General features: G+C 51.3%; 1 protein-coding gene across 4 annotated transcripts; it reads left to right on the top strand.

Annotated features, from left to right (window-relative positions):
- The first annotated feature begins 811 nt into the window (after window positions 1-811).
- Window positions 812-22,784, top strand: GTF3C6 (general transcription factor IIIC subunit 6). 4 transcript variants are annotated; one of them, XM_032954105.2, is made up of 6 exons: window positions 812-959; window positions 15,426-15,506; window positions 18,111-18,174; window positions 18,487-18,531; window positions 20,304-20,417; window positions 21,769-22,784. In XM_032954105.2, the coding sequence occupies exons 1-6, from the start codon at window positions 888-890 to the stop codon at window positions 22,062-22,064; spliced, it is 672 nt and encodes a 223-aa protein (XP_032809996.2). In that variant the 5' UTR covers window positions 812-887; the 3' UTR covers window positions 22,065-22,784. The 4 variants fall into 4 exon arrangements, with proteins under 4 accessions (XP_032809996.2, XP_075923197.1, XP_075923196.1 ...); XM_076067082.1 differs by lacking the exon at window positions 812-959 and adding an exon at window positions 1,939-2,004; XM_076067081.1 differs by lacking the exon at window positions 812-959 and adding an exon at window positions 13,433-13,749.
- The last annotated feature ends 248 nt before the right edge of the window (window positions 22,785-23,032 follow it).

The following is a 23,032-nucleotide window of genomic DNA, read 5'->3' as shown; positions in this document are numbered from 1 at the left end:
AACGTTAGCACCACGGAGAGCGATTTGGTGTAGACCAATCTGTTTCAAAGACAATCCAAATATATTACCAGATAACGTTTTTGTTTGCATGTTCACCGCAAGTACGTGTTGTTAATGCAGACATGATTCCTTACAAAAGGTGTCTGTTTTGGTGCTTTGACATATTGACGCCTGTTTTATTGCCAGAAAGGGTAAATCAATGCTTATACTATTCGTGGCGTGTCGGTATAATACTTACAGTAAAATGTAATAAGTTGAGCCACATTTATCCATTCATTTATTTTTAAACATACCTCAGTATTTTTACTGGTAGTAGCACAATCATTCTAAATCAGTTTTTTTACATTCAGCGCCTCATCACGAACGTCTAGCTTGCTTAGGTTGATTAAACGCAAGCAAATATTGAGGCGGTTTTGTCATTCAGTGTCTCATCAGCATGTCAGGCTTGCTTGCATTGATTCAACAAGTGAACGAGTTTTGCAATTCAGTGAATCGTCAGTAAATTATAGCTTGCATTGTTTCAACAAGCAAACTGAACCGGTTTTGCCATTCAGTGTCTCATCAGCAGTCGGGATGCCAATCGATTCGATAAGCAAACCGAACCGGTTTTGATTTCAGTGTCATCAGCAGTCGGGCTGCCAATTGGTTCGACGAGCAAACCGAACCGGTTTTGCCATTCGGTGTCTCATCAGCAGTCGGGATGCCAATCGGTTCGACAAGCAAAGCGAACCGGTTTCGACAGAAGCCTAAGGATCCGACGCGTGACGTCACTTTATCTCAAAACCATAATGCGGATGAGCAAAGCCCACGTGCGTCCGATTGGCTGAAAGTCGCCACGGTCCTCCGCGGGGACCAATAGGAAGCGAGAAGACGGCAGCCCGGTGCCTATGCGCTGTGGGGATTTGCGGCTCGCGATGGCGAGCGGCGATGAGTGGGACGATGGCGACTGGGAGGAGGAGGTGAGGATCTGGAGGTGGTGAGGATCTGGAGGTGGTGAGGATCTGGAGGTGGTGCGGATCTGGAGGTGGTGCGGATCTGGAGGTGGTGAGGATCTGGAGGTGGTGAGGAACTGGAGGTGGTGAGGATCTGAGTCTTAGACTGGAGGTGGTGAGGATCTGGAGGTGGTGAGGATCTGGAGGTGGTGAGGATCTGGGTGAGGATCTGGAGGTGGTGAGGATCTGGAGGTGGTGAGGATCTGAGTCTTAGACTGGAGGTGGTGAGGATCTGAGTCTTAGACTGGAGGAGGTGAGGATCTGGAGGTGGTGAGGATCTGGAGGTGGTGAGGATCAGAACCTTAGAATGGAGGTGGTGAGGATCTGGAGATGGTGAGGATCTGGAGGTGGTGAAGATCAGAACCTTAGAATGGAGGTGGTGAGGATCTGGAGGTGGTGAGGATCTGGAGGTGGTGAGGATCTGAGTCTTAGACTGGAGGTGGTGAGGATCTGGAGGTGGTGAGGATCTGGAGGTGGTGAGGATCTGGAGGTGGTGAGGATCTGAGTCTTAGACTGGAGGTGGTGAGGATCTGGAGGTGGTGAGGATCTGGAGGTGATGAGGATCTGGAGGTGGTGAGGATCTGAGTCTTAGACTGGAGGTGGTGAGGATCTGGAGGTGGTGAGGATCTGGAGGTGGTGAGGATCTGAACCTTAGACTGGAGGTGGTGAGGATCTGGAGGTGGTGAGGATCTGGAGGTGGTGAGGATCTGGAGGTGGTGAGGATCTGAACCTTAGACTAGAGGTGGTGAGGATCTGGAGGTGGTGAGGATCTGGAGGTGGTGAGGATCTGGAGGTGGTGAGGATCTGGAGGTGGTGAGGATCAGAACCTTAGACTGGAGGTGGTGAGGATCTGGAGGTGGTGAGGATCTGGAGGTGGTGAGGATCTGGAGGTGGTCAGGATCTGGAGGTGGTGAGGATCTGGAGGTGGTGAGGATCTGGAGGTAGTGAGGATCTGGAGGTGATGAGGATCTGGAGGTGGTGCGGATCTGGAGGTGGTGCGGATCTGGAGGTGGTGAGGATCTGGAGGTGGTGAGGATCTGAGTCTTAGACTGGAGGTGGTGAGGATCTGGAGGTGGTGAGGAACTGGAGGTGGTAAGGATCTGAGTCTTAGACTGGAGGTGGTGAGGATCTGGAGGTGGTGAGGATCTGGAGGTGGTGAGGATCAGAACCTTAGAATGGAGGTGGTGAGGATCTGGGGGTGGTGAGGATCTGGAGGTGGTGAGGATCTGGGTGAGGATCTGGAGGTGGTGAGGATCTGGAGGTGGTGAGGATCTGAGTCTTAGACTGGAGGTGGTGAGGATCTGAGTCTTAGACTGGAGGAGGTGAGGATCTGGAGGTGGTGAGGATCTGGAGGTGGTGAGGATCAGAACCTTAGAATGGAGGTGGTGAGGATCTGGAGATGGTGAGGATCTGGAGGTGGTGAAGATCAGAACCTTAGAATGGAGGTGGTGAGGATCTGGAGGTGGTGAGGATCTGGAGGTGGTGAGGATCTGAGTCTTAGACTGGAGGTGGTGAGGATCTGGAGGTGGTGAGGATCTGGAGGTGGTGAGGATCTGGAGGTGGTGAGGATCTGAGTCTTAGACGGGAGGTGGTGAGGATCTGGAGGTGGTGAGGATCTGGAGGTGATGAGGATCTGGAGGTGGTGAGGATCTGAGTCTTAGACCGGAGGTGGTGAGGATCTGGAGGTGGTGAGGATCTGGAGGTGGTGAGGATCTGAACCTTAGACTGGAGGTGGTGAGGATCTGGAGGTGGTGAGGATCTGGAGGTGGTGAGGATCTGGAGGTGGTGAGGATCTGAACCTTAGACTAGAGGTGGTGAGGATCTGGAGGTGGTGAGGATCTGGAGCTGGTGAGGATCTGGAGGTGGTGAGGATCAGAACCTTAGACTGGAGGTGGTGAGGATCTGGAGGTGGTGAGGATCTGGAGGTGGTGAGGATCTGGAGGTGGTCAGGATCTGGAGGTGGTGAGGATCTGGAGGTGGTGAGGATCTGGAGGTGATGAGGATCTGGAGCTGGTGAGGATCTGGAGGTGGTGAGGATCTGGAGGTGGTGATGGTCTGGAGGTGGTGAGGATCTGGAGGTGGTGAGGATCTGTCTTTAGACTGGAGGAGGTGAGGATCTGGAGGTGGTAAGGATCTGCAGGTGGTGAGGATCAGAACCTTAGACTGGAGGAGGTGAGGATCTGGAGGTGGTGAGGATCTGGAGGTAGTGAGGATCTGGAGGTAGTGAGGATCTGGAGGTGGTGAGGATCTGGAGATAGTGAGGATCTGGAGGTGGTGAGGATCTGGAGGAGGTGAGGATCTGGAGGTGGTGAGGGTCTGGAGGTGGTGAGGATCTGGAGGTGGTGAGGATCTGGAGGTGGTGAGGATCTGTCTTAGACTGGAGGAGGTGAGGATCTGGAGGTGGTGAGGGTCTGGAGGTGGTGAGGATCTGTCTTAGACTGGAGGAGGTGAGGGTCTGGCGGTGGTGAGGGTCTGGAGGTGGGAAGGATCTGTCGTAGACTGGAGGAGGTGAGGATCTGGAGTTGGTGAGGATCTGGAGGTGGTGAGGATCTGGAGGTGGTGAGGATCTGGAGGTGGTGAGGATCTGGAGGTTTTGAGGATCTGGAGGTGGTGAGGATCTGAGTCTTAGACTGGAGGTGGTGAGGATCTGGAGGTGGTGAGGATCTGGAGGTAGTGAGGATCTGGAGGTGGTGAGGATCTGGAGGTGGTGAGGATCTGGAGGTGGTGAGGATCTGAGTCTTAGACTGGAGGTGGTGAGGATCTGGAGGTAGTGAGGATCTGGAGGTGGTGAGGATCTAGAGGTGGTGAGGATCAGAACCTTAGACTGGAGGTGGTGAGGATCTGGAGGTGGTGAGGATCTGGAGGTGGTGAGGATCTGGAGGTGGTGAGGGTCTGGAGATGGTGAGGATCTGGAGGTGGTGAGGATCTGTCTTTAGACTGGAGGAGGTGAGGATCTGGAGGTGGTGAGGATCTGGAGGTGGTGAGGATCAGAACCTTGGACTGGAGGAGGTGAGGAGCTGGAGGTGGTGAGGATCTGGAGGTTGTGAGGATCTGGAGATGGTGAGGATCTGGAGGTAGTGAGGATCTGGAGGTGGTGAGGATCTGGAGGTGGTGAGGATCTGGAGGCGGTGAGGATCTGGAGGTGGTGAGGATCTGGAGGTGGTGAGGATCTGGAGGTAGTGAGGATCTGGAGGTGGTGAGGATCTGAAGGTGGTGAGGATCTGTCTTAGACTGGAGGAGGTGAGGATCTGGAGGTGGTGAGGGTCTGGAGGTGGTGAGGATCTGGAGGTGGTGAGGATCTGGAGGTGGTGAGGATCTGGAGTTGGTGAGGATCTGTCTTAGACTGGAGGAGGTGAGGATCTGGAGGTGGTGAGGATCTGTCTTAGACGGGAGGAGGTGAGGGTCTGGAGGTGGTGAGGGTCTGGAGGTGGTGAGGATCTGTCTTAGACTGGAGGAGGTGCGGATCTGGAGGTGGTGAGGATCTGGAGGTGGTGAGGATCTGGAGGTGGTGAGGATCTGAGTCTTAGACTGGAGGTGGTTAGGATCTGGAGGTGGTGAGGATCTGGAGGTGGTGAGGATCAGAACCTTAGAATGGAGGTGGTGAGGATCTGGAGATAGTGAGGATCTGGAGGTGGTGAAGATCAGAACCTTAGAATGGAGGTGGTGAGGATCTGGAGGTGGTGAGGATCTGGAGGTGGTGAGGATCTGGAGGTGGTGAGGATCTGAGTCTTAGACTGGAGGTGGTGAGGATCTGGAGGTGGTGAGGATCTGGAGGTTGTGAGGATCTGGAGGTGGTGAGGATCTGAGTCTTAGACTGGAGGTGGTGAGGATCTGGAGGTGGTGAAGATCTGGAGGTGGTGAGGATCTGAACCTTAGACTGGAGGTGGTGAGGTGGTGAGGATCTGGAGGTGGTGAGGATCTGAACCTTAGACTGGAGGTGGTGAGTATCTGGAGGTGGTGAGGATCTGGAGGTGGTGAGGATCTGGAGGTGGTGAGGATCAGAACCTTAGACTGGAGGTGGTGAGGATCTGGAGGTGGTGAGGATCTGGAGGTGGTGAGGATCTGAAGGTGGTGAGGATCTAGAGGTGGTCAGGATCTGGAGGTGGTGAGGATCTGGAGGTGGTGAGGATCTGGAGGTGGTGAGGATCTGGAGGTGATGAGGATCTGGAGCTGGTGAGGATCTGGAGGTGGTGAGGATCTGGAGGTGGTGAGGATCTGGAGGTGGTGAGGGTCTGGAGGTGGTGAGGATCTGGAGGTGGTGAGGATCTGTCTTTAGACTGGAGGAGGTGAGGATCTGGAGGTGGTAAGGATCTGCAGGTGGTGAGGATCAGAACCTTAGACTGGAGGAGGTGAGGATCTGGAGGTGGTCAGGATCTGGAGGTAGTGAGGATCTGGAGGTAGTGAGGATCTGGAGGTGGTGAGGATCTGGAGGTATTGAGGATCTGGAGGTGGTGAGGATCTGGAGGTGGTGAGGATCTGGAGGCGGTGAGGATCTGGAGGTGGTGAGGATCTGGAGGTGGTGAGGATCTGGAGGTAGTGAGGATCTGGAGGTAGTGAGGATCTGGAGGTGGTGAGGATCTGGAGGTGGTGAGGATCTGTCTTAGACTGGAGGAGGTGAGGATCTGGAGGTGGTGAGGGTCTGGAGGTGGTGAGGATCTGGAGTTGGTGAGGATCTGGAGGTGGTGAGGATCTGGAGGTGGTGAGGATCTGTCTTAGACTGGAGGAGGTGAGGATCTGGAGGTGGTGAGGGTCTGGAGGTGGTGAGGATCTGTCTTAGACTGGAGGAGGTGAGGGTCTGGCGGTGGTGAGGGTCTGGAGGTGGGGAGGATCTGTCGTAGACTGGAGGAGGTGAGGATCTGGAGTTGGTGAGGATCTGGAGGTGGTGAGGATCTGGAGGTGGTGAGGATCTGGAGGTGGTGAGGATCTGGAGGTTTTGAGGATCTGGAGGTGGTGAGGATCTGAGTCTTAGACTGGAGGTGGTGAGAATCTGGAGGTGGTGAGGATCTGGAGGTAGTGAGGATCTGGAGGTGGTGAGGATCTGGAGGTGGTGAGGATCTGGAGGTGGTGAGGATCTGGAGGTGGTGAGGGTCTGGAGGTGGTGAGGATCTGGAGGTGGTGAGGATCTGAAGGTGGTGAGGATCTGTCTTAGACTGGAGGAGGTGAGGATCTGGGGGTGGTGATGGTCTGGAGGTGGTGAGGATCTGGAGGTAGTGAGGATCTGGAGGTAGTGAGCATCTGGAGGTGGTGAGGATCTGGAGGTGGTGAGGATCTGTCTTAGACTGGAGGAGGTGAGGATCTGGAGGTGGTGAGGGTCTGGAGGTGGTGAGGATCTGGAGTTGGTGAGGATCTGGAGGTGGTGAGGATCTGGAGGTGGTGAGGATCTGTCTTAGACTGGAGGAGGTGAGGATCTGGAGGTGGTGAGGTTCTGGAGGTGGTGAGGATCTGTCTTAGACTGGAGGAGGTGAGGGTCTGGCGGTGGTGAGGGTCTGGAGGTGGGGAGGATCTGTCGTAGACTGGAGGAGGTGAGGATCTGCAGTTGGTGAGGATCTGGAGGTGGTGAGGATCTGGAGGTGGTGAGGATCTGGAGGTGGTGAGGATCTGTCTTAGACTGGAGGAGGTGAGGATCTGGAGGTGGTGAGGGTCTGGAGGTGGTGAGGATCTGTCTTAGATGGGAGGAGGTGAGGGTCTGGAGGTGGTGAGGGTCTGGAGGTGGTGAGGATCTGTCTTAGACTGGAGGAGGTGCGGATCTGGAGGTGGTGAGGATCTGGAGGTGGTGAGGATCTGGAGGTGGTGAGGATCTGAGTCTTAGACTGGAGGTGGTGAGGATCTGGAGGTGGTGAGGATCTGGAGGTGGTGAGGATCAGAACCTTAGAATGGAGGTGGTGAGGATCTGGAGATAGTGAGGATCTGGAGGTGGTGAAGATCAGAACCTTAGAATGGAGGTGGTGAGGATCTGGAGGTGGTGAGGATCTGGAGGTGGTGAGGATCTGGAGGTGGTGAGGATCTGAGTCTTAGACTGGAGGTGGTGAGGATCTGGAGGTGGTGAGGATCTGGAGGTTGTGAGGATCTGGAGGTGGTGAGGATCTGAGTCTTAGACTGGAGGTGGTGAGGATCTGGAGGTGGTGAAGATCTGGAGGTGGTGAGGATCTGAACCTTAGACTGGAGGTGGTGAGGTGGTGAGGATCTGGAGGTGGTGAGGATCTGAACCTTAGACTGGAGGTGGTGAGTATCTGGAGGTGGTGAGGATCTGGAGGTGGTGAGGATCTGGAGGTGGTGAGGATCAGAACCTTAGACTGGAGGTGGTGAGGATCTGGAGGTGGTGAGGATCTGGAGGTGGTGAGGATCTGAAGGTGGTGAGGATCTGGAGGTGGTCAGGATCTGGAGGTGGTGAGGATCTGGAGGTGGTGAGGATCTGGAGGTGGTGAGGATCTGGAGGTAGTGAGGATCTGGAGGTGATGAGGATCTGGAGCTGGTGAGGATCTGGAGGTGGTGAGGATCTGGAGGTGGTGAGGATCTGGAGGTGGTGAGGGTCTGGAGGTGGTGAGGATCTGGAGGTGGTGAGGATCTGTCTTTAGACTGGAGGAGGTGAGGATCTGGAGGTGGTAAGGATCTGCAGGTGGTGAGGATCAGAACCTTAGACTGGAGGAGGTGAGGATCTGGAGGTGGTCAGGATCTGGAGGTAGTGAGGATCTGGAGGTAGTGAGGATCTGGAGGTGGTGAGGATCTGGAGGTATTGAGGATCTGGAGGTGGTGAGGATCTGGAGTTGGTGAGGATCTGGAGGCGGTGAGGATCTGGAGGCGGTGAGGATCTGGAGGTGGTGAGGATCTGGAGGTGGTGAGGATCTGGAGGTAGTGAGGATCTGGAGGTAGTGAGGATCTGGAGGTGGTGAAGATCTGGAGGTGGTGAGGATCTGTCTTAGACTGGAGGAGGTGAGGATCTGGAGGTGGTGAGGGTCTGGAGGTGGTGAGGATCTGGAGTTGGTGAGGATCTGGAGGTGGTGAGGATCTGGAGGTGGTGAGGATCTGTCTTAGACTGGAGGAGGTGAGGATCTGGAGGTGGTGAGGGTCTGGAGGTGGTGAGGATCTGTCTTAGACTGGAGGAGGTGAGGGTCTGGCGGTGGTGAGGGTCTGGAGGTGGGGAGGATCTGTCGTAGACTGGAGGAGGTGAGGATCTGGAGTTGGTGAGGATCTGGAGGTGGTGAGGATCTGGAGGTGGTGAGGATCTGGAGGTGGTGAGGATCTGGAGGTTTTGCGGATCTGGAGGTGGTGAGGATCTGAGTCTTAGACTGGAGGTGGTGAGGATCTGGAGGTGGTGAGGATCTGGAGGTGGTGAGGATCTGGAGGTGGTGAGGATCTGGAGGTGGTGAGGATCTGGAGGTGGTGAGGGTCTGGAGGTGGTGAGGATCTGGAGGTGGTGAGGATCTGAAGGTGGTGAGGATCTGTCGTAGACTGGAGGAGGTGAGGATCTGCAGTTGGTGAGGATCTGGAGGTGGTGAGGATCTGGAGGTGGTGAGGATCTGGAGGTGGTGAGGATCTGTCTTAGACTGGAGGAGGTGAGGATCTGGAGGTGGTGAGGGTCTGGAGGTGGTGAGGATCTGTCTTAGACGGGAGGAGGTGAGGGTCTGGAGGTGGTGAGGGTCTGGAGGTGGTGAGGATCTGTCTTAGACTGGAGGAGGTGCGGATCTGGAGGTGGTGAGGATCTGGAGGTGGTGAGGATCTGGAGGTGGTGAGGATCTGAGTCTTAGACTGGAGGTGGTGAGGATCTGGAGGTGGTGAGGATCTGGAGGTGGTGAGGATCAGAACCTTAGAATGGAGGTGGTGAGGATCTGGAGATAGTGAGGATCTGGAGGTGGTGAAGATCAGAACCTTAGAATGGAGGTGGTGAGGATCTGGAGGTGGTGAGGATCTGGAGGTGGTGAGGATCTGGAGGTGGTGAGGATCTGAGTCTTAGACTGGAGGTGGTGAGGATCTGGAGGTGGTGAGGATCTGGAGGTTGTGAGGATCTGGAGGTGGTGAGGATCTGAGTCTTAGACTGGAGGTGGTGAGGATCTGGAGGTGGTGAAGATCTGGAGGTGGTGAGGATCTGAACCTTAGACTGGAGGTGGTGAGGTGGTGAGGATCTGGAGGTGGTGAGGATCTGAACCTTAGACTGGAGGTGGTGAGTATCTGGAGGTGGTGAGGATCTGGAGGTGGTGAGGATCTGGAGGTGGTGAGGATCAGAACCTTAGACTGGAGGTGGTGAGGATCTGGAGGTGGTGAGGATCTGGAGGTGGTGAGGATCTGAAGGTGGTGAGGATCTGGAGGTGGTCAGGATCTGGAGGTGGTGAGGATCTGGAGGTGGTGAGGATCTGGAGGTGGTGAGGATCTGGAGGTAGTGAGGATCTGGAGGTGATGAGGATCTGGAGCTGGTGAGGATCTGGAGGTGGTGAGGATCTGGAGGTGGTGAGGATCTGGAGGTGGTGAGGGTCTGGAGGTGGTGAGGATCTGGAGGTGGTGAGGATCTGTCTTTAGACTGGAGGAGGTGAGGATCTGGAGGTGGTAAGGATCTGCAGGTGGTGAGGATCAGAACCTTAGACTGGAGGAGGTGAGGATCTGGAGGTGGTCAGGATCTGGAGGTAGTGAGGATCTGGAGGTAGTGAGGATCTGGAGGTGGTGAGGATCTGGAGGTATTGAGGATCTGGAGGTGGTGAGGATCTGGAGGTGGTGAGGATCTGGAGGCGGTGAGGATCTGGAGGTGGTGAGGATCTGGAGGTGGTGAGGATCTGGAGGTAGTGAGGATCTGGAGGTAGTGAGGATCTGGAGGTGGTGAGGATCTGGAGGTGGTGAGGATCTGTCTTAGACTGGAGGAGGTGAGGATCTGGAGGTGGTGAGGGTCTGGAGGTGGTGAGGATCTGGAGTTGGTGAGGATCTGGAGGTGGTGAGGATCTGGAGGTGGTGAGGATCTGTCTTAGACTGGAGGAGGTGAGGATCTGGAGGTGGTGAGGGTCTGGAGGTGGTGAGGATCTGTCTTAGACTGGAGGAGGTGAGGGTCTGGCGGTGGTGAGGGTCTGGAGGTGGGGAGGATCTGTCGTAGACTGGAGGAGGTGAGGATCTGGAGTTGGTGAGGATCTGGAGGTGGTGAGGATCTGGAGGTGGTGAGGATCTGGAGGTGGTGAGGATCTGGAGGTTTTGAGGATCTGGAGGTGGTGAGGATCTGAGTCTTAGACTGGAGGTGGTGAGGATCTGGAGGTGGTGAGGATCTGGAGGTAGTGAGGATCTGGAGGTGGTGAGGATCTGGAGGTGGTGAGGATCTGGAGGTGGTGAGGGTCTGGAGGTGGTGAGGATCTGGAGGTGGTGAGGATCTGAAGGTGGTGAGGATCTGTCTTAGACTGGAGGAGGTGAGGATCTGGGGGTGGTGAGGGTCTGGAGGTGGTGAGGATCTGGAGGTAGTGAGGATCTGGAGGTAGTGAGCATCTGGAGGTGGTGAGGATCTGGTGGTGGTGAGGATCTGTCTTAGACTGGAGGTAGGTGAGGATCTGGAGGTGGTGAGGGTCTGGAGGTGGTGAGGATCTGGAGTTGGTGAGGATCTGGAGGTGGTGAGGATCTGGAGGTGGTGAGGATCTGTCTTAGACTGGAGGAGGTGAGGATCTGGAGGTGGTGAGGTTCTGGAGGTGGTGAGGATCTGTCTCAGACTGGAGGAGGTGAGGGTCTGGCGGTGGTGAGGGTCTGGAGGTGGGGAGGATCTGTCGTAGACTGGAGGAGGTGAGGATCTGCAGTTGGTGAGGATCTGGAGGTGGTGAGGATCTGGAGGTGGTGAGGATCTGGAGGTGGTGAGGATCTGGAGGTTTTGAGGATCTGGAGGTGGTGAGGATCTGAGTCTTAGACTGGAGGTGGTGAGGATCTGGAGGTGGTGAGGATCTGGAGGTAGTGAGGATCTGGAGGTGGTGAGGATCTGGAGGTGGTGAGGATCTGGAGGTGGTGAGGATCTGAGTCTTAGACTGGAGGTGGTGAGGATCTGGAGGTAATGAGGATCTGGAGGTGGTGAGGATCTGGAGGTGGTGAGGATCAGAACCTTAGACTGGAGGTGGTGAGGATCTGGAGGTGGTGAGGATCTGGAGGTGGTGAGGATCTGGAGGTGGTGAGGATCTGGAGGTGGTGAGGATCTGGAGGTGGTGAGGGTCTGGAGGTGGTGTGGATCTGGAGGTGGTGAGGATCTGTCTTTAGACTGGAGGAGGTGAGGATCTGGAGGTGGTGAGGATCTGGAGGTGGTGAGGATCAGAACCTTGGACTGGAGGAGGTGAGGAGCTGGAGGTGGTGAGGATCTGGAGGTAGTGAGGATCTGGAGGTGGTGAGGATCTGGGGGTAGTGAGGATCTGGAGGTGGTGAGGATCTGGAGGTGGTGAGGATCTGGAGGTGGTGAGGATCTGGAGGTAGTGAGGATCTGGAGGTAGTGAGGATCTGGAGGTGGTGAGGATCTGAAGGTGGTGAGGATCTGTCTTAGACTGGAGGAGGTGAGGATCTGGAGGTGGTGAGGGTCTGGAGGTGGTGAGGATCTGGAGGTGGTGAGGATCTGGAGGTGGTGAGGATCTGTAGGTGGTGAGGATCTGGAGGTGGTGAGGATCTGTCTTAGACTGGAGGAGGTGAGGATCTGGAGGTGGTGAGGGTCTGGAGGTGGTGAGGATCTGTCTTAGACTGGAGGAGGTGAGGGTCTGGAGGTGGTGAGGGTCTGGAGGTGGTGAGGATCTGTCTTAGACTGGAGGAGGTGCGTATCTGGAGGTGGTGAGGATCTGGAGGTGGTGAGGATCTGGAGGTGGTGAGGATCTGGGTCTTAGACTGGAGGTGGTGAGGATCTGGAGGCGGTGAGGATCTGGAGGTGGTGAGGATCTGGAGGTGGTGAGGATCTGAGTCTTAGACTGGAGGTGGTGAGGATCTGGAGGTGGTGAGGATCTGGAGGTGGTGAGGATCTGGAGGTAGTGAGGATCTGGAGGTTGTGAGGATCTGGAGGTGGTGAGGATCTGGAGGTGGTGAGGATCTGAGTCTTAGACTGGAGGTGGTGAGGATCTGGAGGTGGTGAGGATCTGGAGGTAGTGAGGATCTGGAGGTGGTGAGGATCTGGAGGTGGTGAGGATCAGAACCTTAGACTGGAGGTGGTGAGAATCTGGAGGTGGTGAGGATCAGAACCTTAGACTGGAGGTGGTGAGGATCTGGAGGTGGTGAGGATCTGGAGGTGGTGAGGATCTGGAGGTGGTGAGGATCTGGAGGTAGTTAGGATCTGAGTCTTAGACTGGAGGTGGTGAGGATCTGGAGGTAGTGAGGATCTGGAGGTGGTGAGGATCTGGAGGTGGTGAGGATCTGGAGGCGGTGAGGATCTGGAGGTGGTGAGGATCTGGAGGTGGTGAGGATCTGGAGGTAGTGATGATCTGGAGGTAGTGAGGATCTGGAGGTGGTGAGGATCTGAAGGTGGTGAGGATCTGTCTTAGACTGGAGGAGGTGAGGATCTGGAGGTGGTGAGGGTCTGGAGGTGGTGAGGATCTGGAGGTGGTGAGGATCTTGAGGTGGTGAGGATCTGCAGGTGGTGAGGATCTGTCTTAGACTGGATGAGGTGAGGATCTGGAGGTGGTGAGGGTCTGGAGGTGGTGAGGATCTGTCTTAGACTGGAGGAGGTGAGGGTCTGGAGGTGGTGAGGGTCTGGAGGTGGTGAGGATCTGTCTTAGACTGGAGGAGGTGAGGATCTGTAGGTGGTGAGGATCTGGAGGTGGTGAGGATCTGAGTCTTAGACTGGAGGTTGTGAGGACCTGGAGGTGGTGAGGATCTGGAGGTGGTGAGGATCTGGAGGTAGTGAGGATCTGGAGGTGGTGAGGATTTGGAGGTGGTGAGGATCTAGAGGTGGTGAGGATCTGAGTCTTAGACTGGAGGTGGTGAGGATCTGGAGGTGGTGAGGATCTGGAGGTAGTGAGGATCTGGAGGTGGTGAGGATCTGGAGGTGGTGAGGATCAGAACCTTAGACTGGAGGTGGTGAGGATCTGGAGGTGGTGAGGATCTGGAGGTGGTGAGGATCTGGAGGTGGTGAGGATCTGGAGGTGGTGAGGATCTGGAGGTAGTGAGGATCTGAGTCTTAGACTGGAGGTGGTGAGGATCTGGAGGTGGTGAGGATCTGGAGGTAGTGAGGATCTGGAGCTGGTGAAGATCAGAGTCTTTAGACTGGAGGTGGTGAGACGCTGGGCACGTGGCGCCACTCGTTCACTGCTACCGTGTTTTTGTTGTCTTAAGTTTTGTTGTCTGTGGACGAGACTTCTGAAGATTGCTGCTACTGGGGAGTTAATGGGCAGTCTCGCCCCCCCCCCCCCCAGCAGCAACGGAGGGCAGAGGAGCGACGCTCACAACAATGAGCGGAGCGTCGGACGACTTAAACGCAGCATGTTGGCGCAGTAGGTGGGGGGGGGCACACCCCGGTGCATCCACCAGCCATCTCAGTCAGCCGACACACGGCAATTGGCGCTGGAGGATTCAAAATCCTGACTCGTCGTAGTTAACGCGATCGACACGTCAAGTTAAACAACAACTTTTAAAGTTCATTGTCGCGCTCTCATAACGTCACTGCAACATTGACTGTGGAACGCGCGGACGTGCCCGTGGCGTCACCGGGCGCGCGAAAACGAAACGTCGAACCAACTTTGGGTCAACCACATCCCATAGTTGGGCCAACCAAATGCCAAACGTGAAACCAACGTTTGGCCAATCACATGCCAACTTTGGGCCAACTTTGCATGTCTTCTGGGTATTTATTGCATTGTAACGCCTTACCGTAACTTTGAAGGTTGTTTTTTTTGTGTGTTCTCGTTATCGAAGCATATATGTGTTTATTTTCTTGAGTCTGCCTTTAAAGAGCACCTCCTCGTGAGATAACAAGAGTGAAACGTGAAACCGAGTAACGAGTGTTCGGGCAGCCACGGCTCAATCACCCTGGCGAAAGCGACCGGACAGCCCCCAACACAGCCCACGTGCTTGCGTCCTCCGCGTAATGCAGAATGAGAACGTGTCTTTATGCATTCCAGTTCAGACTACGAATACGATTCACGTGAAGACATTTCCTCGTGTATAAAGGAATTGAGGGAGGCTGTGTGGCAAAAGGATGTGGTCACCACAACGGGCTACAGCGGGGATGAGACTCCCGCATCAAGGTGCTAGCACCGCTCAGCGGAGCGAACGCCGTGCCTGGGTGTTACGTGGGGTGTAGATCGGCTGACGGACATGAGGCTGCCGGTTAACACAGTTAAGGCGGTGGTGAGTTGAGCAGATACGCACAGGGGTGGAATGGCAGCTGGAGTTGAGTTAAGCCTGGAGAGGAAGAGACGGAGCGGCTGGGTTGTGAGACCTCTACATGAAGTGGCGAGATGTTAACTACCTCGCCTGCTACGCAGGAGGTGGTAGGTTCAATCCTGACCCCTGTATATTTGCAGTTTGCATGTGGTCGTGGGGATTTTGCTCCAGGTTATCCCTCCACATTTAAAAAAAAACATGCATTTGGAATATCTGGCTGTTATAAATTTCCACACGATGAACAACTTCATTGAGCTACCATCTGTGGCCAGGTCGCTTCTGAAAAAGAGCTCTATCGCTCAGTGGGCCTTACCTGGTAACATTAAAATTGAATAATACAAGTATGAGAGTGAAGGTAGATATGCTTTCGATTGTTGCAGTTGTGGAGCAGTATATTTTACTAAATCGTGTTACCCATTAGGGTTCAAACAAACGTACACGATTGTTGGAGTTCTTCTCTTGTATGTATGAAGCTAATGTTACTGGTAGGAACCTCCTGGTTACACCACCAGCCCACAGGGGATTATTGTGTCCGTCCGTCGTGCATCCAAAAATGGGAGGGGTGGGGCTGGGTGGAGAGGGGTGGGGCTGGGAGGGGTGGGGCTGGGTGGGGAGGGGTGGGGCTGGGTGGGGGGTGGGAGGGTGGGGCTGGGTGGGGAGGGTGGGGCAGGGTGGGGGGTGAGAGGGGTGGGGCTGGGTGTGGAGGGGCTGGTCACCACGTGGTGCCCTTATAAAACTCAACATTTAACCTCCTCACGCCGGCTTGTGCCCGCCCTCACAGTCGGGCATATTTGCGGAATACACCACGCCGCCGTTGACCCTGGCCATTGGCCGAGTCCCGTCGCCATTCCTACCAGCTCCCTCCGCAGGAATGTGTTTAGATGTAGTACAATTTAGGCGACGTTACAACAGAATTACACATTCTCTGTTCACGCTGCTGCTGCGTTGGCAGTGCTGCGCGAGTACGAATACACAAACAAAACTCAACACATTCCTCAAGTACACCGTGGCCCTAAAATGAAAACTTATTTCATAGGCGTCGTTGGTTTTAATTTGGCAATATTTCATTCCAACAATAGGTGTTAACATGATCACTGCTCACGCTCGTTTTGTTCACTTTTCATCTTGTTCCAGGAGCAATACGTGGTGGTTGAGCTGTCTGGCATCATCGACTCGGATTTCCTGGCCAAGTGCAACAACAGCTTTAAAATGCTGGTCAGTGGAGGTTACGTGAGTTTACGCTTACCTAATGTTTTAGCTCTGCTTGATATATTGCGTGCCATTTTTTGGGAATATCAAGTTATGGTAGCATTGTACTGAAATGAGTGATGGGTGGACATAATAATAATGATGATGCATGTTTTTAGAATGCATCATTCATGCAATTTGCATATCGTAATGCTGCACAATCCACACGGAGGTGCATATATAACGATTTTTCAGCCAATTAATGAGTGTGTGTATGTATGGGAGGAAACCAAAGCACTCGGAGAAAACCCACACTTGCGAGGGGGCAATACTCTTATCCTATACAGATGTAATAGGGGATGTTAGTTCTTGCTTTAGTATATGTATATAGTGTCTTCTATCTGCAAACCAGAGTAAGGCACCTACTCGATGCCCATAAAAAGGATATTTCGTAAAATTGTTTCCGATCCACCAACCCTTGGTTCCAACATCGTGGATTATTGGCGTGCACCACCGCCGCCCAGCGACGTTCACGTGTCCCTCGCCAGTGTAGGCAATTCCACATTGTTATCGTGGTCATTAGTTTATCCGCATGATAACCGCAAAATTCAACTCCCGTAAAGTATTCTTGGTTCTTTCGGTGAAGTCACGTAGAAGGGAAACAATAAAATAATAAAAATGAGAATTTTATTGTTTTATATTTTTATTATTTTATTGTTTCCCTTCTACGTGACTTTACCGAAAGAACCAAGAATATGAATCCCTGCAGTCACGAAAGCTTTCAATCAAAATTTTCCCGCAAAGTAATTTCGATTTGATCAACCGCGAAGAGAACGGTGAGCTTTCAAATCATGGCTGGCCTTCAACTCTCAAACCGATGTATTCTAATTGTCTTTAAGATGAACTGGAATGTTTTGTTGTGTCATGATAAAAAAAATATGTTCTGCTGCAGTATTATTGTCCCAACAAGAGGCAAAATTGTTGAACAGGATAAAAAAAATACCTCGGCACGTTAAACAATTCCCAAAGCAATGCTCTTCGTCTGTAAAGGTTCCAAGCTGAATGTGTGTATAAAGTGAGTGCCTGGAATTCCATTGCATGCTGTGATGCTTAGCAGAGCTTTGATTTTTTTTTGCTCTCTGCTAGGTTGTAATATTTCATTTAAATTTTTCCACTTGACCCGTGGATGATGTGCTATGTGATACAAGCTCTGCATTGCCAGCCAAAACTGATTTGTGGTTTAGTTTGACATCGACCGAACACATTTAATTTGCAACCAAGGGATTAACGTCTGCACGCATGCCAAACACTTATACTGTAACATCTAATGTCTCCTTTGCGTGTAATTAGCTGTATACATTCCACAAATGAATGAATGAAAGTTTACGTGCAATAATTAACAAAAAGTAAGCTGGTGTGAATGAAGTCCCCTCACGCTCTCATCCATCTCTTCCCCCACCCCCGATTTTGTCTTACGATACAACTCAATTATCCACACATCATGTATAATGTGTGTAATAATATCGCCGTAATGCAAGTTGTTTGGGTTAGATGCGTAAATATAAATGTGTCATTTTTCATTCCACAGCCAATTAGTAAGCTTTGTTACATAAACAGAACATGCCAAATCGTTACTAGTGCAGCACACCTGTGTGTTGGAGAGCAAATCCACAATATTTACAGAGTATGACGTTTTGCCAGTAATTACAACTAGCATCATCAGGTGGACAGCCACATTTGTGTAGGAATCCTCCTGTTTCGTTCCTTAAATAGAGGAATAATATCTCCCTATAAGGGTAACGATGGCACTGGTTATAGCACATTGTGCTATGAAGCCAGCCATGGCGAATGTCAGTGGCCAGTGATATATGAACCGGTTCTGGCCCCTCTTCACCAACACGCATGTTGAAGTTTGAGCCAACAACCCACCATGACCAACACAGCATGGGAAGCCCTTAATTAGCAGTGGATTTGCAAAGGGCTATACATTATTGATGTTACATCCCCCTATTTAGATCTCAGAAGAAAGCAGCTTTATAGTTGGTGATCATAACTGGTTTTAATGTGTTGTGGTTACAATGATGATGATGCACTTCACCAAGGAAGCCTTGCTGAGTCTCAAGACTCACTCAGGAGGGTTCTGCATTGCAATGCTGATCAAATTTCATTAGGCGGTGTTTGACAATTGGAAGTATACCAGAATTCCTGGAGGAAACCCATGCATGTCATGAGCTAACACTTAAAGCTCTACTGAGATCCAATAATTGATTGCTGTACTGTCATCTTGCAGTATTGTATTCCTAGCCTACAATACCTCGTATACTCAGGTAGTCTCCCAGGCTCAGCCCTGCTTATCCTCTATTTTCTGATGAGATTATGCCCATTCATGGTCATTTAGTCACTGAAAATGAACCTGTTGCACTGTTGCTTATTAGTGAACCAGATCTCAATATTTACCAACAATCGAATGCCATGCAAATTTTTGGGCGATGCAATTGTCCCCATTTGAATGGAGAAGGCTGGTGAACATGGAAGTTGGATCGTAGTCAATTTCAAGAGGTGGAAGTCTTGGAAAGCTCTGCCTTAACCCAGCTTTAATGTCGTCCATTCTCACGTCCACACTGCCTGCAGGGAGTGGACACGGATGAACCCATCATGCAACTGGGTGGTTGCGTCTTTGCTGGTCGATACGAAGGTAATGAACAACATTGCTGGTTGTGTGGTTTCCTTGAGAGGTATCCATGCTGTCGACTCCCTGACTTAGTTCCAGTCCAGGCTGAACAACTGCCTTTGTTCCTCTGCTTGTGACTGGCTTCCACTCTATGAAAGGGTATGCCAACTGTTTGTGTGCAGTGTCTTCAGATGTGGTTACATTTAAATGCTACATACGTCAAAATTTGTGATATTTGTGGCATGTTCAAATGTGAGTCTGGCTTGAGCTTGGTTTTTTTTTGTTATAAAAACACGTTTGTAATTTTGTGTCCTGTACTTTTGCACTTGCTTACAGATGCACTTGGGACGTGCGTGTTATTCAAAGAAAACGCCACTTCAGGTTAGTGTTGCAAAACGGATTGACTGATTGGCATTTCTGTATTAACATTGCCTAAAGTAGCGTCGTTTGCTCTCAGGTCCTGGTATGGTCAGTCATAATATCGCTGTTGTACTCAAGCATTGGCTGGTGTTCTTGTCAGTTGATGGTCCTCGGCTATTCGTGACAATTCCCACATTTCGTTGACCGAGGTCAGTCTATTCCACCCAAGGACAACCACTTTGACTTCCAACAAACGAGGTTGACCCGCACCTCCGATTAGCACGGTTGGCTGCGTACGGTGATAAATAAGTTCAACGCACATACATACATACGACCTTGACCAGGATTTAAACTCATAGACTCATGACTTAAAGTCCTACTGCTATATCAACTCAGCCATTTCCCAGCCTCTGTGATAGAGTAATACATCTCATGCTACTATAGGAATAAATAACTTTATATTAGTAATACTTGAGGTATCGTGATTTTGTGTATAATACTTAAGGTAAAATCTCCCTTTACTTGAATGGGATTCTAACGGTACCATATAGTGGCAATTCTTGGAATCGCCACTATATTTTTAATGGGGATGTTGGCATTTCCATCAAAAGGAATGGGGATTCTTTGACAGTTTAGCAGTCATGCATATAGTTCCCATGCCTTTCAATGGAAACTCCTGAGTCTCTTTTAAATTTAATTGGAATCTTGGTGGAAATTTCAAGGATCACCTCTTAGATGGTACACTTTGGCAATGCCCCATATAAAATATCGACTATCCAGGAGTCTTTAACGATCCCACATTCCTCTTGGGAATTGTGTTCCATTTCAAAAGTTGGATCACGATTAACAAGTATAGTAATCACCCAGCACTAATATATACACATGTATGCATATGCAGGTAGAGCAGCAGATACAATGAACATTAAAAAAATAGGAAGGTGTGGAATGACACAAGGATCACTGATGAATTTAGCTTTTTATGATCACGATGCATGCATCAAATTGCGTATTTGAGAATGTGTTTTGATTCGTATGTTGGGTATACGTGACCCCTGTAGCCACCAGCGGCCACTGCTTCACCCCTCCGTTTAACAAAAATAAAATAGTTTTGGAAGCAAATTAGGACCCCTGACTCGTGATAATTCATGGAATTGTGGGAGTTGGAATTTTTAAACTCCTTAATAATTACCAGCATGGACAATTATTTGCTTCGTGACAAGTTGTGGGAAAACCAATTTATTGGGCATTCCTGCCATCTCTCAAGTTTCATTCCACAGGCAATCATTCATTGGCAGTCACGAATGTGAATGTTTTGGAAATTCACAAAACCATTTTCCAGCAAATACCACAATTGTCATAATCTTTGACTTATTCTTGATGGTGGCCAAGTGGCTTGGCCGACTATTTTTATGCCAGATCTCTGAACCTTTTGCGTTTATTTCTGTTGAATGTATAATCTTAAGTTGTTTTAACACTCTATGCATATGTTGTGGACAATGCATATTTCTCTAAATGCACTTTGCAACATGTTTTTTCCACGTTTATTGATTTCAGTTCAGTTACTACTTTTGTATGTGTTGAGATATATTGTGCCACACTTGTCTCAACGGATTCTCACCTGGTTACAAACAAAGTTTACGCATCCATCATTACCTAAATTAGACAATGGGTGAATTCATACTCACGTGACGTCTGGGCATTACGCAAAAACCTGGTACCAAAGGAGCGTTGAAGCTGTCGCGATACGCGTCGCTGAGCCGTGAGCAATGATGGCTGCTTCTCTTGTTTTACAGGTCCTGGGGACGCGTCGGAAGGCACGGCCTTGAGCTACCAATGTCACACGGCCAAGAAGCTGCTCATGCATCGAATGTTCCTATCCGAAAGGCAATCGTCTGAGCCCATCTCTGGTGAGAAAAAGGGGGCGGCAGTGAGTGAGGGAGGGCAGACACGACTATGCCTTGACTCACCGGTGCCGGGAATGTGACAGTCCAAGGTCATAGCACCGAATGATACAATTTGGATTTATCCGGTAACGTCACGTGTTCGCAAAGGAACAAGGTAGTTGTGTGTTGTATCGTCAGCCTCCTTTGGCTCCCCACTCTGACATGAAACAGACCTGGGACAGAAGGGAGGTGATGTATACCTGCATCAATTGTTGAAATAGGAGATCAGAATAGAATGCTGCTTTAGGAAAACTTTACTCAAAGAACCAAAGAGTTTGAGTTTGTGAGTTGAATGTTTTCAAGCATTACATATTACCTCATGGCATGCGATAGAAAACTGGACCACATTTTAATGATAGCGCAGTGGGGAGCGCACTGCATTATGAACCCGGTGGCCACAAATTTGATTCCCAGGCCACTGCTAATATCAGTGACGAGTCATATCTGAACTAATTCTGAGCTCTTCGGCTTCACCAACCTAAATTGATCAGCATGATGAAGTATGTCAAACAACCACCATGACCAACACAACATGGGGGGGAGGCCTTCATCCAGCAGTGGATTTACAGAACTCGATGTATTTTTTTAATCCACATATATCTGGATAACAGTCATCCAGGAGTGGTTTCCCAGAAGCACTACATTTATCCTATCCACGATTTTCCACGATTTTCCGAAGAAGAGAGCAGTCACCTAGAACTGGCAGCAAATTCATTCCGTTTGCTTTTATCCGCGGGTAACCACGTTGAATTATGGGGTCATTTTCACAGGTAGTGATAGATAACGGTGTCTGCCAATAGCACCCCCAATGTCAATGCAGATAAGGGGAGTTTTACTGTACTGGAGGCAGTCGCAAATACCATTACAGCAGTGTTCTTCATTGCAAGGCCCGTGGGCCATTGGCGGCCCCTGGTGGCCTTTAGTGCGGCCCCTGGTGGCCTTTAGTGCGGCCCCTGGTGGCCTTTAGTGCAGCCCCTGGTGGCCTTTAGTGCGGCCCCTGGTGGCGTTTAGTGCGGACCCTGGTGGCCTTTAGTGCGGACCCTGGTGGCCTTTAGTGCGGCCCCTGGTGGCCTTTAGTGCGGCCCCTAGTGGCCTTTAGTGCGGCCCCTGGTGGCCTTTAGTGTGGCCCCTGACGTGCAGCCCCCGACAATACACAACACGTGACAACGCCCCTTTGCAGGCGGTGTGGCGGCTGTAGCACCGATGCCGTATCGGCGAAAGTGGCCCCCCTCGGAAAATGAGTGAAGAACACTGGATTACAGCATGAGTGGCCCTGACCCAATCGCACCACCCTCACCCACCCTCCCACCCGCAGGCATCGAGGCGATGCAGTTAGACTCGCTGGACGGATACCGCCACTCGTCGGGATACCACTGGCAGCCGCCCAAGGAGGAGATGAACCCAGACGTCGCAGGAGGTGACGACGAGGATGAGGACGACGATGACGACGACGGCAAAGATGACAATGGGGACGGCGACGATGACAACGATCACGATCGGCAGCCAGCGGAGGCTGCGGTGCCCAGCCCAGGAACAGCGAACGAGGGCAGCAAGGAAGCAGTACCCGAACCATCTCTCGGCACGAAGGCTGAAGCCTCAATTGTGCCGTGATGGCCGACCAATCTCCCTGACTTTTCCACTGGCTTGCGCAGAGTGGGCCGTGTAACATGCCCACTAACGTTAACTAAATTGTTTCCTTGCTCAAAATAGTAACAGCAGAGTGGGCCACATCCTGCTAAAGGTCTGAACCAGGGGAGAAAATTCCCCGTTTTCCATCGTGGGAGCCATTCCCTTCACAAGTTGACAACTGCTGACTTGCTGCGAAGTGGTTATGTATTTTATTTACCTCCAGAATGATGATGATTGGCTGAGTTGACATCCACCTTCTGGTAAGAGTTACACTCCAGAAACCACACCACCACATTCTGCAATGTAATTACTATGAGACATATTAAACCAAGCGTGCCACCTACATAAAAGCGATAGTTTTTTGGTCAACCGGTATTGAGCTGCATACGGCTAATGTAAAAGAAAGCTCCGTGCCATCTCTAATAGGCCGAGCCTATGTAATTGACAATGATGATGTATCCTGTGCAGGTTGTTTGATAATGAAGTCACAGCACACTGGCATCAGTGTTGCCACGTTGAATCTACGTAGTGCGAGGAGGAGGCTCCTTCTATGATGCTTGTGCAATATCCTGAATGTCCCTTGAGGTTTGTATTGGTCTTTATGTCATTGGTCTAGGGAAACTTCAATTCACTCGGACTGTGTACACAATGTAGATACATGTCATGTAGACGTGTTAATAAAATGTGTTTTGTTCACCATGACCCTCATGGAGTTGATCACGGACCTGTGGAGTGTTTGGGTACATTTTGTATGTTGACAATACCGCATAAAGTCAGCGCTCTTATAAGTCGGTAACATGAATCCCGTTTACAAGGCTGTGCGTTAAATAAAACCATTATTTGATTTGTATTCATTTACAGCATTTATTTTCCACACGTAACACAAAGTACACTCAGATACAAACTCAATTATCACGAACATCCAGTACTGTCCACAACACACCGACTTC

The sequence above is a fragment of the Petromyzon marinus genome, chromosome 14 (assembly GCF_048934315.1).
Source record: "Petromyzon marinus isolate PM22_M1 ecotype Great Lakes invasive population chromosome 14, UKy_Petmar_22M1.pri1.0, whole genome shotgun sequence".
Taxonomy (NCBI): Eukaryota; Metazoa; Chordata; class Hyperoartia; order Petromyzontiformes; family Petromyzontidae; genus Petromyzon; species Petromyzon marinus.
Note: the sequence above shows the minus strand (reverse complement) of the source record. Positions and strands in the feature narration are given on the sequence as shown.

Bases quoted from the DNA above. Each gene is read 5' to 3' on its own strand.
- GTF3C6 (XM_032954105.2), top strand. From the start codon at position 888: ATGCGCTGTGGGGATTTGCGGCTCGCGATGGCGAGCGGCGATGAGTGG. The intron at 18,175-18,486 runs GTAATGAACAAC...ACTTGCTTACAG, and splicing joins CTTTGCTGGTCGATACGAAG to ATGCACTTGGGACGTGCGTG. The intron at 18,532-20,303 runs GTTAGTGTTGCA...CTTGTTTTACAG, and splicing joins CAAAGAAAACGCCACTTCAG to GTCCTGGGGACGCGTCGGAA.